The sequence below is a fragment of the Haplochromis burtoni genome, unplaced genomic scaffold (assembly GCF_018398535.1).
Source record: "Haplochromis burtoni strain Fernald_Lab_line unplaced genomic scaffold, NCSU_Asbu1 Contig_59, whole genome shotgun sequence".
In the NCBI taxonomy this organism is placed as follows: Eukaryota; Metazoa; Chordata; class Actinopteri; order Cichliformes; family Cichlidae; genus Haplochromis; species Haplochromis burtoni.
The window spans coordinates 1222554-1236549 of record NW_024582420.1 but is presented as its reverse complement, the minus strand read 5'-3'; the positions used below and the strand labels follow the sequence as shown (position 1 = coordinate 1236549).

Below are 13996 nucleotides of genomic sequence, written 5' to 3'. Positions count from 1 at the left end.
TATGTGCATTAAAGTTATATAAAAATTTAACAGTGCAAAATCAAATTCCTCACTGACAGTTTAACCAAAAGGCATTTCCAGTGAAAATTGGCTGACATATCGTGAGCATAACAATGTATAATATCCACAAAACTTAAAAAGAGGTTATACACACACACGCACAATATGGTAATATTATGTTGAAGCACAGTACGCATCACTCCGCGAGGCTCCTGCATAGAATAGCCGTAATGCTCCGACAATCCATCAAGTGGTGCAACTTCGTAGCTTAGCAAAGTCGTACTAAAACATTTGACAGATTTTCGAGCGCCGTGTACATAAAATCGTTTTGAGGTCAGTAAACACAACCAGAATTCATACATAAGGCACACGGGATTATAAGGGGCACTGTCGATTTTCAGAAAAATCAAAGGATTGATTTTAAGTGTGCGGTATTTTCCAAAAAAAAAAAAAAAACTAAGTAATGACGACGGCCCGCTAGCATGCTCTACCAAAAATAGTGCATTGTTGTGTATCTGATGGACGAAAGCTGCATGCAGACGTGGTCAAGGCCCCGACTATATTCTGGTGGCTGCTTCCAGAAGGATAACGTGCCGTGTCACAAAGCTCAGATCATCTCAAACTGGTTTGTTGAACATGGCAATGAGAACTCAAACACCCTCCACGGTCACCAGATCTCAACCCACTCCCGCAGGGATGTCAAACTCAGATTAAATTCTGGGCCACAATCTATACACTTTGATCTTATGTGGGCTGCAGAAGTAAAACTACAGTTTCTCTCACTGTGAATACGTTTTACTATACATTTAATCAATGAACTATACATTCAATCTTAATGTAAGAAGAGAAGAGCATTTTCAACATTATTTCACAGAATATATACGTGGTAAAGAAATGCTGCTGTGGTAAAAAGAAATTTGTCAGCATTACCTAAGCCACATGTGTCAAACTCAAGGCCCGCGGGCCAGATCATTTTATATAGATTTATTATTACTGTTATGCATGGCCCGGCAATATGAGGTGCTAATAACACACAAACAACAGATCCCATAATGCAGCGCTGCAGCCTCCTTTTCGAATGCTAGGCTACCCAGGAACATTCCCGCGTCAATCAAGTCAAACTTCTGTTATTGCAAAGCTAGCCCTCACAATGGTGAAGAGAAAAGTTGATTCTGAAAACAGAGCCTTTCAGCACCGGTGGGAGGCTGAATATATGTTTACAGACATTGCTGGTAAACCCGTGTGTCTTATTAGTGGAGCTAATGTGGCTGTAATTAAGGAATTTAATTTAAGACGGCACTACGAGAAAAAACGTCAGGATAAGCTGAAAAACCTAAATGCAAAGCAGAAACTACAGAAAGTAGAAGAGCTAAAGAAGAATCTGACATTTCAGCAGACGTTTTTCACCAGAGCAAAAATCACAAAGTGAAGCTGTTGTGAAAGCAAGTTTTATAGTAGCAGAGGAGATAGCCAAATCAGCCCGGCCATTTACCACTCTAAAGTGCTACATGATGACGGTGTGCGACGTCTTGAGTCCAGCCAAAACGCAGATTTTGGCAAATGTCAGCCTGGGGAGAAATACGATTGCTGATCGGGTTTGTGAGATGGCCACTGATTTAAGAACACAGTTGTGTGAAAGAAGCAAAACCTTTATTGCATACTCTCTTGCTGTGGATGAAAGTACAGACATGATGGGCATTGCGCAGCTGGCCATCTTCATCCATGAAGTGGAAATATTGGACATTGAATTGGTTCACGGGACAACGACAGGAAAAGACATTTTTTAAAAAGTATGTCAAAGTGTAACCGACATGAAACTACCCTGGGACAAACTTGTTGAACTTACAACAGATGGAGCACTGGTGTTGTGCGGTGAAAAAAAGTGGACTAGTCGGCGGGATGCGAGTAAATATGCAGGAGGAGAACTGTACCGGTGAGTTAACAGCATATCACTCACTTCATCATACACCAGGTTGTGGTAAAGTCCTAAAAATGGAGCATGTAATGATCACCGTAATGCAAACCGTAAATTTTATCTGAGCTAAAGGTTTACATCACTGTCAATTTCAGTCTTTTATGTGGGAAATAGATTCAGAATTTGCCGACATTCCTTATCATACAGAGGTCCGTTGGCTGAGTTGGGGAAAAGTTCTCAATCGAGTTTTTGAGCTCAGCAAGGAAATCTGTCAGTTCATGGACATGGCATGTATGATGCGGTGAAGGCATTTCAAGTGAAGCTATCACAAATGCACCAGTACAACTTGCCTCACTTTCCCTATTGACAAGTAATGTTGAACCAAGTCAGCGCAACAGTGTTCCCAAATGCGCACTTTGCTGATAAACTGAGCGCACTGAGTTCGTACGGAGCTTTGGTGACTTTGAAGCACATAAAGAGAATTTCGAGCTGCTTCGCAACCCATTTATGTGGAAACTGCACCTGTGCAGATTCAGATGGAGCTGCAATGTAATGGTACACTCAAGGCAAAGTACAACACTGAATGGCCCGCCCAGTTTATTAGTTCCATTCCTGAAGCAATGCCCCAGCTCCGTCTACACGCGGCTCGAACCTTGTGTATGCTTTCATTTATTTTTTTTCTGGGGTTTTTGGCAGCATGTTCATATTTCTAACTTGCATAATTTTGACAGGATATATTTTTATGAAGAGCAAAATATTTAAAGTTTATTTTTTTAAAGTTTATTTATTCTGGAATAATATTCCTGTCTGTTTTTATTCATATTTATGTTTAAAAAAAACATTGTTTTAGTGTGTTCAATAAATGTTTATCTTGTTTGGCCCGCAACCTAAAGTGTGCAATGAGTTTTGGCTGTAAGAAGTAAATGCGTAAAATTACAGAAATTAAAAGGTAAAGGGAGAGTCGGGCTCTATCCTAGCAAAGTTAGAACGAATAAAGTGTCAGACAGTCTTTAATGGGCTACAGGAAAAATAAAATACAGCTTTTAGAACAATAGATTAAATGTAACTAATGTACTACTGACCTACCAATTTCTGGAAGAACTGAAAATGTGCACAAAAGCCCATCCTGTTATAAAGATATGCGATGGCATTTATGAGGGTATTACTCTGAGCTATGGCGCAGGTTGCACAGCAACGCTGCAGTTAAACTGTTATATTGTAAACTATTGCACAGGGCAGTAACTGATTGTCAGGTTTTGCAAATGCTGTTGGAGTGATTAAAAAAAATAAACAACGAACCACAATTTCAGGTAAAAAAATTTAATTGCAGTTCGAATCTCAGATTAACAGTTAAATGTGGCCATGAATCATTCATGTTTTCTTAAACATTTGGTCATTTAATGTTAAAAATATTAAAATAAAGGAACCCAATTAAAAGCAACTATTATGGGGGAAAAAAAATAGAGAGTCGAAACAGCTCCACTGAACGTTTGGTTTTTTGTTGTTTTTTTTACTTTAATCTGGTAAATTAATTACTTTTTGAGAATTTTAAATGACTGGTCTCTACTTCACTGGTTGACTTATTTTACAAGAAAAGTAAGTATCACCCTTCACAAATGACTCCATTACATCAGTGATGTGGAGCCTCATAATTCACTCATAACATATAATTAAGGTTGTTAAACAGTTCAAGATACTGAACACAAAACATACAATTAGATTAATTCTAGAGAACACTTCACAATAATTTAGCACGACAGCAAATAGACAACATGATGATAAGCATTTCATGTGTATGTGTGAGACAAACTGGTGGCTCTGGTATATTAATGGCCAACAAAGCATGGTGGATGACTCATTTTTAGCATTGAAGTACTTAATCCACCAACTAGTTGGTGGGTAAGCTACCAGGCTAACAGCTGTAGTTCAAGTCCACCCACAGGACAAGAGATCTACTGGAGAGGCAGCTGAATCCAATCATTTAACATCCACCATATTACCTAAGTGCCACCCCTAAGCTGATTTCCCAGACTGTCATTTGCATATCACCTGCCACAGATTAGATTCATTTTCAAGGATGTGGTCTCACATCCTTTTGAGTTACCCTAAAACCTCTTCCAGTTATCTCTCTTTGACATTATAGAAGACCAGACACTTAAGTAAAAAATCTGAAACCCTGAGTTTCTTGTAGAGGTTTGAAGAGAATTTCTGAAAAATCTCTGAACGTTTGAAGCTTTGCAGGTGGAGGATGGAAATAGGTATACCAATAAAGCTCAGTGTTAAGAACTCAGAGAGGATGTTGATATTCTTCCATCCACAGCTCATCCTGTTTGGAAGCAGGAACTACTTACTGGCTCCTTTCACCTCTGCTGACCAAGAACAAAAGTATCATTCAGTTAAAAATGGATTGAGGGCACCAGTGGTGAAGTCGGCAAGCTCTACCAGCAGAGTGCAAGACCCATGACGCCACCCCTCCATTCCCCTCCCAAGTCTCAGGCACCCTCACGCTATGAAAGGACCTAACATTACTGAGATATCAGGTCTAATAATGCCTCTATGCTTGCTTAAAATACACACGTTTGTGCAGACACTGTAGCAAAAGAGAAACCTATGTGGACACTCTGTGACAGGTACACTACAAGAGTGTTTGCCTTGTCACTGGCTGAGGGGCCTCTTCTTCCATCTGTTTTTCTGTGACAGGCCTGGTTCCATTATAGAAGCCAAAACTCAAGCCCCTGTGGGCTGAAGGTAAGAGTCCACGCCAACAATGTCATATGATTTATTGTAAAAATGCGTTGTCTCCCATTACCACGTTTATTTTTTCCTTCATGACAACGATACACTATTCCACAACATTGAGATCATTTCCTTACCTTTGGGCACTGAATCTGCTGCTGTGAGCGAGCACACTTGTGTTTGTTTCTTCACACACCTTCTTTCCTGATGCTGGAACCCACCAGCCTGGATATAAAAGGTTCTACTTTTGGAGTGTTTCTGATTCTAAACACATGATAAACAAATGGCCCTTACTGTAGTGACAAAATGCTCATATGAGACATTTCCTTTACACTTCAGCGGGCCATTGTGGGTGCATTAGCCCTGAGAGAAGGAGCCTTTGCAGCTGCAATATGTCTCACTAATCCATCATGATCCCTAACCCCCCCTTGCTCCACATACAAAAGACGGAGAGACTAAGAGAGGACAACTAAAGTTCAAGAGACCAGGAAGGGAAAAAAAAGAGAGGGGGACAAGCAACCTTTCACATACTTTAAGTCTCAAATGAATACATTAAGCGGTTTAAAATGTGTCACAGAGCATTTAGATTGCTATGAGTAGGACAAACTATGAGAACCAAAGACACCACAAGCTCGCAAACAACACAGTGTTTTCCTTTTTGGCATAAAACTAGCCAACAGAGTAGCATGGAGAGCAGCAGTGTTTTTCTGTGAAAACACTGCACCATATTGTAATTCAGATGTCATAATACAGTGGTAAACCTTTTATTTTGTTTTTACCTAGAGGAGCAAGTATGCCGAGAGGTTCAGCTGTAAGCCTCATGCGCCATGCAACCATTTCCCCTCTGTTTAGTTCACCTCACACCTTCAACAATGGGAATTTCAAGTGGTACACTGTCCATTTAGGTGCAGCAGGGCTTTGGCCGCCATTCTTAGAAGGCAGCACAGCAGCACAGAGGTTTCAACAAACAAGCCTCTACACTTTTCTGAAAGTCGCATGCACTTTTGCACATTTAACAAGGCCCAAACTCAAAATGGCTGTTCGTATGTGTGAAGCTCGAGTGTGTTTTTCACGCAGGAACTGGCAGAGTCAGTGACTAAAGAGTTACTTTAGTTTGTGATTAACCCAGAAGTTGTGACACAAACTCTTTCTTCGTGGGCCAGTCATCAACTGTATCTGCACTGCTCCATAAAAGACCAAACCTACCTGGTCTCTATTTGCTCAACTTGTTGTAAAAATGAGTGCAGCAGTTAAACGTAGCCAGACTTGCTGTGAGAATGTGATAAAGGAATAGGCTTGACTCCTTATTTTATTGTTTCAATCTTACAGTAGAGGGAACAAGACACTGCTGGCTACCATCCATGCATTACTCACCCAAATCTAGCCCTATTTGTGATCACAGCACTTGGTGCATTACTCGGTGATTCAGTCATTTTTCCCACAAAAATCTTTAGAGAAAGAGTTGGATAAGTTGTGGCTTTACCTGGAGTATTTATTTTAAATATATCTGTGATACGTGTGTTTGCATGTCAGGAGCTAAACCAATGTTTAAATATAATATTTCCACATAGACTATCCATGCAGTCTGCACAGATGACAAAAGACAGAGAGAGTAAGACGGAGGTTACCCATGGTTCAGGTAAAGCAAAAATCAAGAGAAACTTTAACTGTATTTGGCCCCTAAATGGACAGTGGTTTTGTAGCGCTTTTCTACTCAATTTGAACACTCTAAGCGCTTTCTTACAACAAGCCTCATTCACCCATTCATACAAACAGTTTTAACCCAACATTCACCCCTGACTGATGCATCGGGGTAACTCTGGATTCAGTATTTTGTGGGATCCAGGGATCGAACCACAAAACCTTCCAATTTACCCCCCTGGAGAACATTTCATTGATCATGGCAAAAGTCAGACATCACCGAGTTCAAATGTACTTTAAAAAGGCTTGCTGAAGCTGGGCAGTATTTAACCATAACAATCGCAAATAGGTAAATATGTGTATTTCATTTCTTTGCAGGGTGTTTTCCATTTTCGTTTATGTTGTCATGCACCATAGACGACAGTTTTGCATTAGATCAAGTATTGCAGAATCAATGTATCGTGGGAAGCTTCATAGTAGCATCATAAATCTTTCACTTCTCAGTGTCTACTGCTTTCACTCTATGATTAGTAGCAGATATTTTCTCATAAGGAACCACTTTTAGTAGCAAACCACGCAAAAAGTTTCAACCTGTGCTTAAAAATGACTTTATTCACCTGTTCTGGAAACAGTTTATACAGATCCATCTATCAGCTGATTCCCTGTTTTAAATAATAACTGATAATCTAGTTAATTATTAGCTGCAATCATTACACATGTCATTACAACATTAATGGAGGCTGTGCTGCTATACTGATGCTATAATAGTGATAAGTCCTGAAGATTCAGCTGTGTATAGTTTGTTTCTGAACTACGCCAGGCTTTTGAGTGTTGTGATGCATTAAGATAACAGGTCAGCCTTTGTAAGTCTGAAATCCTAAAATCCACGGCAGGACATTCCCTCCATCTGCACTAAGTTTACCCGGTGATGTTCAATGGCCATCACTCACTTACGTCGTAAACACAGTACAGTAAACGATGAGGCAGTTTTTAAGTGTGCAAATAGCTTGTGTTTCATCATAGATGCTTGGTTGTCACTTACAGGTAGTAGGTAGGGTAGGTGAAAGTACTGAGCCCGGTTGGGACGGCGGTCAGCCCTCTCCCGGAGCAGTCTGCACCCCCATCTTCATCGCAGCTGCATGAGAGCGAACAAACGGCCGTCGACTGCCCTTGACCGGTGGCACCGGGGCGAAGCAAACACCACAAACAGACCCAAAACAGATCCACACGCATTTTCTCCTCTTCGGTTCAGGTGGCAGCGACGGGAGAGGGGGGAAGAAGTGGGGCCTTTGTTTGCGGTTTAATCTACTCCGGACGTCGTCTTCTTCTCATGTGGTTTGGTAGGTTGTGAACCATGAAGAGGTGAAGCCTAACCGACGCTTTTCAAAACAAAACCCCAGCGGTTCAAACACTTCATACATTCACAACCCCGACCACAGAAAACGAAAAGCAAAAAAAAAATGTACCCACAAAAGCGTTTAGCTAGCTCAAAACACAAACACTGCCTTCGAAGACGGCCAGTTTACCTTGGTGGGAAACATTTCTCAACCCGTGTGTCGTATTAGTCCGTGAAAATAAAAGTAGCTCTGCTGGCGACAGGAGCGGTAGCGTACCTTGCGTTTTTTTTTTTGCGTTTTCGCTGTCCCATTAAATAACCCCCCCCTCTGTAAAAGAAAAGAAGAAGAAAAACACTAGCAGTGCTTGTTAGTGCGTCGCTGAAAGGCTGGTCCGGGGGGCAGTCAGGTCTTCAGCTAAACATAGCGGACGTTTGCGTCCGGGTTTGTTTCATTGCGGGAGATCACCGTCAGTTTTCAGCCATTCCTCACGTTCCTCTCCTCTGCTCCTGACATCAACAGCATGCTTGTAGCTCGGCAGGCACCCTACCGGACAACCTGCAGCACTGGGCCCGGCCTGTGTAACACTGAAACCTGCACCACCGCATCAGGCAGCCAACCACTGCACACTCCCCCACTACACACACACACACACACACACACACACACACACACACACACACACACACAAAAGTCAGGTAAAAGTGCTCACACATGCATGGAGGACCAGTACGGCTGCAAATTTTCTTGCATGATTGTGCTGCTGTGCATAGCCAGCTGCTTCTTCAGCCTTTCAATTGTATATAAGCATGAAAACTTCTCAAGAGTAATCGTGCAGTAAACATGTGTAAACATGCGCGCAACATGCATTAATGTACTTTAATGGTTGTTACATGCACAGGTAGTTCATGATGCAAATACACAACCCAGTCTTATATATGTAGTTTTACATTATATTTAAGATAAGATATAAATTATTATACAGTTAGAACATCTCTGAATAATCATCACCAATCCAAAAGATTGTTTTTTAAAATAATTTCAAATTCAAATTTTATTTGTCACACACACAACCATACACAGTATGACATGAGGTGAAATGCTTGTAGCTGTGCAATGCAATGCCTGACCATTAAATGACAGTAATTTATTAGTAGTATAATGTAAGTAATCAGTTCATGATACATTTATAATTAAAAAGCTGCTATTTTAGCAGTAATGAATCTTTTAAAAAGTTTTTTTAAAAGTCCACAATATTTGCGAAATATTGTGTTTATAGCACAGTAACACATCCAGGTGCAGTCTTTTACATAATATATTTATTATGTAAGATTTTTATCTTGGATGTAACAGGTAATGTAGTACAAGTATGTGATTTACCAAAATGGGAATAAGCACATGTCATTCTGCTTTAACTACTTTACACTTTGAATGTAGTGACTGGGCACCAGTAGTTTTGCTCACTAATCTGCCCTGACAGATAATTGACTGGGTGTATACTTGTCAAAGTAGATTTACTACGTACAGAGTTCACTTGAGATTGCATTATACATGCATGGATGAGCCAGGTAACTGTGCATGCAGTGGAGGATGTCAATAAATGTAGATATCATTGTAAACATATAGCGAGAATTAGTTTCAAATCATATGACAACAATCACACATAAATGTATTTTTTTAAAGTGTGCATGTTTTTTCTTTCAAACCTCAGAAATGTGACGATTAAGGGAAAAGTAATACTGTGAAGGCAGGGTCAAAGACTCCTTGTTTTAAAGGGATTACATATTGTTGTTTTTAGGGTTTTTTTTTTTATCATCTTGTCTGTTAAATGTGCAAGAGACAGGAAAGCACTCTAACGAAGCATAAATCAACAACTCCCATCAAAGAGCTTTGAGCAAGAAAACAGTAAACCGCCAACAGCTCCTGCCAAACTATTTTGCAGACCACAGCTTTTCCCTGAAGTGCTTTGTGTGTCTGTGTGTCATTAAAATGTGGGCATGTTGTAAATAACTAATCAGCTAGACTTGGCCTGCTGAATTTGGGAAAAACTACAATTCTAAAGAATAAGGATAATAGTGAAATGTAACATTTTAATGACCAAGTGAGTTTCAGATGATTTACTGCCTGTGTTAGGTTTTAATGCTTACACAAAGTGCGATCAAAAAGTTTCACAACTGTGAAAAATAAAAAGCAGAAACTATAGGTACATTTCATGAGTCCATTATCTGCACTTTTCCGCGCGTATATAAAACCATAGTAAATCAAATCAAATCAAATCACTTTTATTGTCACATCACATGTGCAGGTACATTGGTACAGCACATGTGAGTGAAATTCTTGTGTGCGAGCTTCACAAGCAACAGAGTTGTGCAAATACAATAATGTAAACAAGCAAAATACAAGAATGGCTACATCTGAAACTAATAAATATATGTACAATATATAATAGTATATGCATTTCTGGATGTGTATACTAAATATTTTCTACGTGTGTGTGTGTGTACACATATTTTACAAATTAAATAGAGTAAACAATAAATAAAATATATAAAAATATACAGAGTTGAGACATGTGCAAAACAGTGGCATTACTGTACAGTATGGAGTGCATAATGTTAAAGTTCCAGTAGTGAAGCTGAGGTGTCTATGACGTGTTCAGCAGTCTGATGGCCTGGTGGAAGAAGCTGTCTCTCAGTCTGCTGGTACGGGACCGGATGCTGCAGAACCTCCTTCCTGATGGAAGCAGTCTGAACAGTTTATGGCTGGGGTGACTGGAGTCCTTGATGATCCTCCCCGCTTTCCTCAGGCAGCGCTTCCTGTAGATGTCTTGGAGGGAGGGAAGCTCACCTCCAATTATCCGTTCAGAGCACCGCACTACTCGCTGGAGAGCTTTGCAGTTGTAGGCGGTGCTGTTGCCATACCAGGTGGTGATGCATCCAGTGAGGATGCTCTCAATGGCACAGTGATAGAAGGTCCTGAGGATGCGGGGGCTCATGCCGAATCTTTTCAGTCTCCTGAGAAAGAAGAGGCGCTGCTGCGCCTTCTTCACTGTTTTGTTTGTGTGTACTGACCACGTAAGATCCTCAGCCAGATGTACACCAAGGAACCGGAAGCTGCTCACTCTCTCCACAGCAGCGCCGTTGATGGTGATGGGGGTGTGTACTTCTCTGCACCTCCGGAAGTCCACTATCAACTCCTTTGTCTTTGCGACGTTGAGGGTGAGATGGTTGTCTTGACACCAGTGGGTCAGGGCGCTGACCTCCTCCCTGTAAGCCGTCTCATCACCATTGGTGATAAGACCCACCACTGTAGTGTCGTCCGCAAACTTCACAATGATGTTGGAGTTGTTAGTGGCTGTGCAGTCGTAGGTGTAGAGTGAGTACAGGAGAGGGCTCAGTACACACCCCTGTGGAGCACCAGTGTTCAGTGTGATGGGGGATGAGGTGATGCTGCCCAGTCTGACCACTTGGCGTCTGTCAGACAGGAAGCTAAGGATCCAGCTGCAGAGGGAGCTGCTCAGTCCTAGATCCTGCAGTTTCCTGTCCAGCTTCGAGGGAACGATGGTATTGAATGCTGAGCTGTAATCTACAAACAGCATTCTCACATACGTGTCTCTCTTCTCCAGGTGTGACAGGGCAGTGTGTAGTGTCAGGGCTATGGCATCATCAGTGGACCTGTTGTGGCGGTATGCGAACTGTAGAGGGTCCAGTGAGTCGGGTAGTGCAGAGCAGATGAAGTCCCTGACCAGCTTCTCGAAGCATTTGCTTACGATGGGGGTCAGGGCTACAGGTCGCCAGTCGTTCAATGAGGAGATGGTGGAGGATTTGGGTACAGGGACGATGGTGGCCATTTTGAAGCAGGCTGGGACTACAGACAGAGAGAGGGAAAGGTTGAAGATGTGTGTGAACACTCCAGCCAGCTGAGCCGCGCATGACTTGAGGACGCGGCCGGGAATCCCGTCCGGACCAGTAGCTTTGCGTGCGTTCACCTTCCTGAAGCACTTCCGCACATCCTCCTCAGACACAGTGTGCGCACTGACGTCATCCGCGGTGCGCACACTGTCCGGTCTCATGGTGTTCGCTGTGTCGAATCTAGCGTAGAATACGTTTAGATCCTCACACAGAGAGGCCGTGGTCTGCGGTGTGCTGGTTTTCCCTCTAAAGTCTGTGATCGTGTTTAGTCCCTGCCACATACTCCGAGGGTTGTCAAACTGTTGCTCCACCCTGTCCCTGTACTCACGTTTGGCTGCTTTGATCGTCTTCCAGAGTTGGTAATGTGCGTGTTTGTAGTCCGATGTGTTCGCGGAGGCAAAGGCGGTGCTCCGTGCCGCCAGTGCCGGCGAACATCTCCGTTAATCCAGGGTTTTTGATTTGGGAAGGATTTAACTGTTCTGGATGGGACGACATCTTCCACGCATTTCCTGATAAATCCACAGACTGAGTCTGTGTATTCATCAATGTCTCTGGCGGCCACGTGAAACATTTCCCAGTCCGCGTGATCAAAACAGTCCCGCAGCGCAGACTCCGATTGGTCCGTCCAACAGTGCACCGCCCTCCGGGTTGGAGCTTCCTGTTTCAGCTTCTGCCTGTAGGCGGGCAGGAGCAGGATGGAGCGGTGATCTGATTGGCCGAATGGGGCGCGGGGGAGGGCTTTGTACGCATCCCGGAAAGAGGTGTAGCAGTGGTCGAGTAGCCGGTCTCCACGAGTGTTAAAATGGATGTGTTGGTGGAGTTTGGGTGAGACTTTCTTCAGGTTTCCCTTATTAAAGTCTCCGGCTGTGATAAACGCTGCCTCTGGGTGTGCGGTTTCCTCGCTGCTGATCGCGCTGTACAGTTCCCTGAGTGCTCGGTCAGTGTCGGCTTGTGGGGGAATGTAAACAGCCGTAATAATCACTGCTGTAAATTCCCTCGGTAGCCAGAATGGCCGGCACTTAATCATCAGGTACTCCAGGTCCGGTGAGCAGAAGGATTTGACCGGGTGCACGTTCGCATAATCACACCAGCTGTTGTTGATCATGAAACACACACCACCGCCTCTGCTTTTCCCAGTAAGATCCTGTGACCTGTCCGCGCGATGCACGGAGAACCCCGGTAGTTGTATTGCGGAGTCCGGTACCTTGTCCGATAGCCAGGTTTCTGTGAGGCAGATCACGCAGCAGTCCCGCATCTCTCGCTGGAATGAGATCCGTGCCCGAAGCTCGCACAGCTTGTTCTCCAGAGACTGCACATTAGCCAGTAATAAACTGGGTAACGGTGGTCTGTTAGTGCGCCGTCTCAGTCGAACCAGAACGCCAGATCTTCTCCCTCTGCGTCGGCGTTTGCGGCCTCCAGGGCCAGAGAACAAAGGCGTCTCAGGTGAGATGAATGGGGGGTCTGCAAACGGAGCGTCCGTGTTGCAAAACTTGAACTCCGGAAAGTTATAAGAAAGACCGTCTTTTATGTCCAGTAAGGTTTGTCGGTCGTACACAAGGAGACATGTGCTACTCGTGAAAAAATGAAGGAAAAGTAAAATTAAACACAGAAAAAAGCTGTTGCTTGGGGGAGCTCGCGACGAGGCTGCCATACTCGGCGCCATCTTGAACATCTTGGACGTAAAGGGACCTCTGGCTAATTCATCCGGTTCCATGTCGGGCTCGTAGCCAAAAACTAGCTTTTCTTTGTTGTCTGCCAACTCTGCTAGACAGAGAGAGGTGTTGGAAAGCTGCTCCAACTGAATTTATTGTTTCGGAGAAAAACACGAACACAGTGTACAGTCGAGTCTTAATAGCTTACTTAGTATCGATAATTGAAGGAGACGAATAGTTAACTAGACAAGTATCCCGAGTTCAGGCTTTAATATCGCGGGACATAAAATCAGCGTAGAATAAGAACTATGGCCTTTTAGATAACACACTATTTACCCCGTCGGTATAACATATAATAAATAGATTTATCAGCTTGTGAAAGAAGTATATAAAAATGGTGTTTGGAAAATGTCTCTAAGGTTTTACGATGGTGTTGGCATATCATGCGGTCTCAGTCCCTCTCCTTTGGTGGTTTGGAAAATGCCTCTAAGGTTTTAAGATGGTGTGCATATGATTCAGATTTTACTCCAAATCAATATGATAATAGATTCAAAAACTGGATTTCAAAAGGTATAACCAATTATTATTCATTTGTCCATAAGGGTGCATTTCAAAGCTTTGAATCTTTAAGGAGTAAACATGACTTGGGATCTGATGATTTTTTTAGATATCTACAGATCAGAAATTATTTTAATCAAAACTTAAAAGTGAACCTAAACGAATTACAATTTGTAGAAACATTCTTATTACTAACCAAATCTGAAGTGCAAAGTAAAATTATTTCTAAATTATATAACAGCATCCAGC

The 13996-nt window shown here is 42.6% G+C and overlaps 1 protein-coding gene across 1 annotated transcript in view; it reads right to left on the bottom strand.

The window, feature by feature from the left end:
- Nucleotides 1-8253, bottom strand: part of lgr4 (leucine-rich repeat containing G protein-coupled receptor 4) — a 28863-nt gene extending 20610 nt beyond the window's left edge. Inside the window, exon 1 of the mRNA XM_005931381.3 lies at nucleotides 7335-8253. Within this exon, the coding sequence (XP_005931443.1) occupies nucleotides 7335-7525 (191 nt within the window). The 5' untranslated portion in view covers nucleotides 7526-8253. The remainder of the gene's footprint in view (nucleotides 1-7334) is intronic.
- Between the last annotated feature and the right edge of the window lie 5743 nt (nucleotides 8254-13996).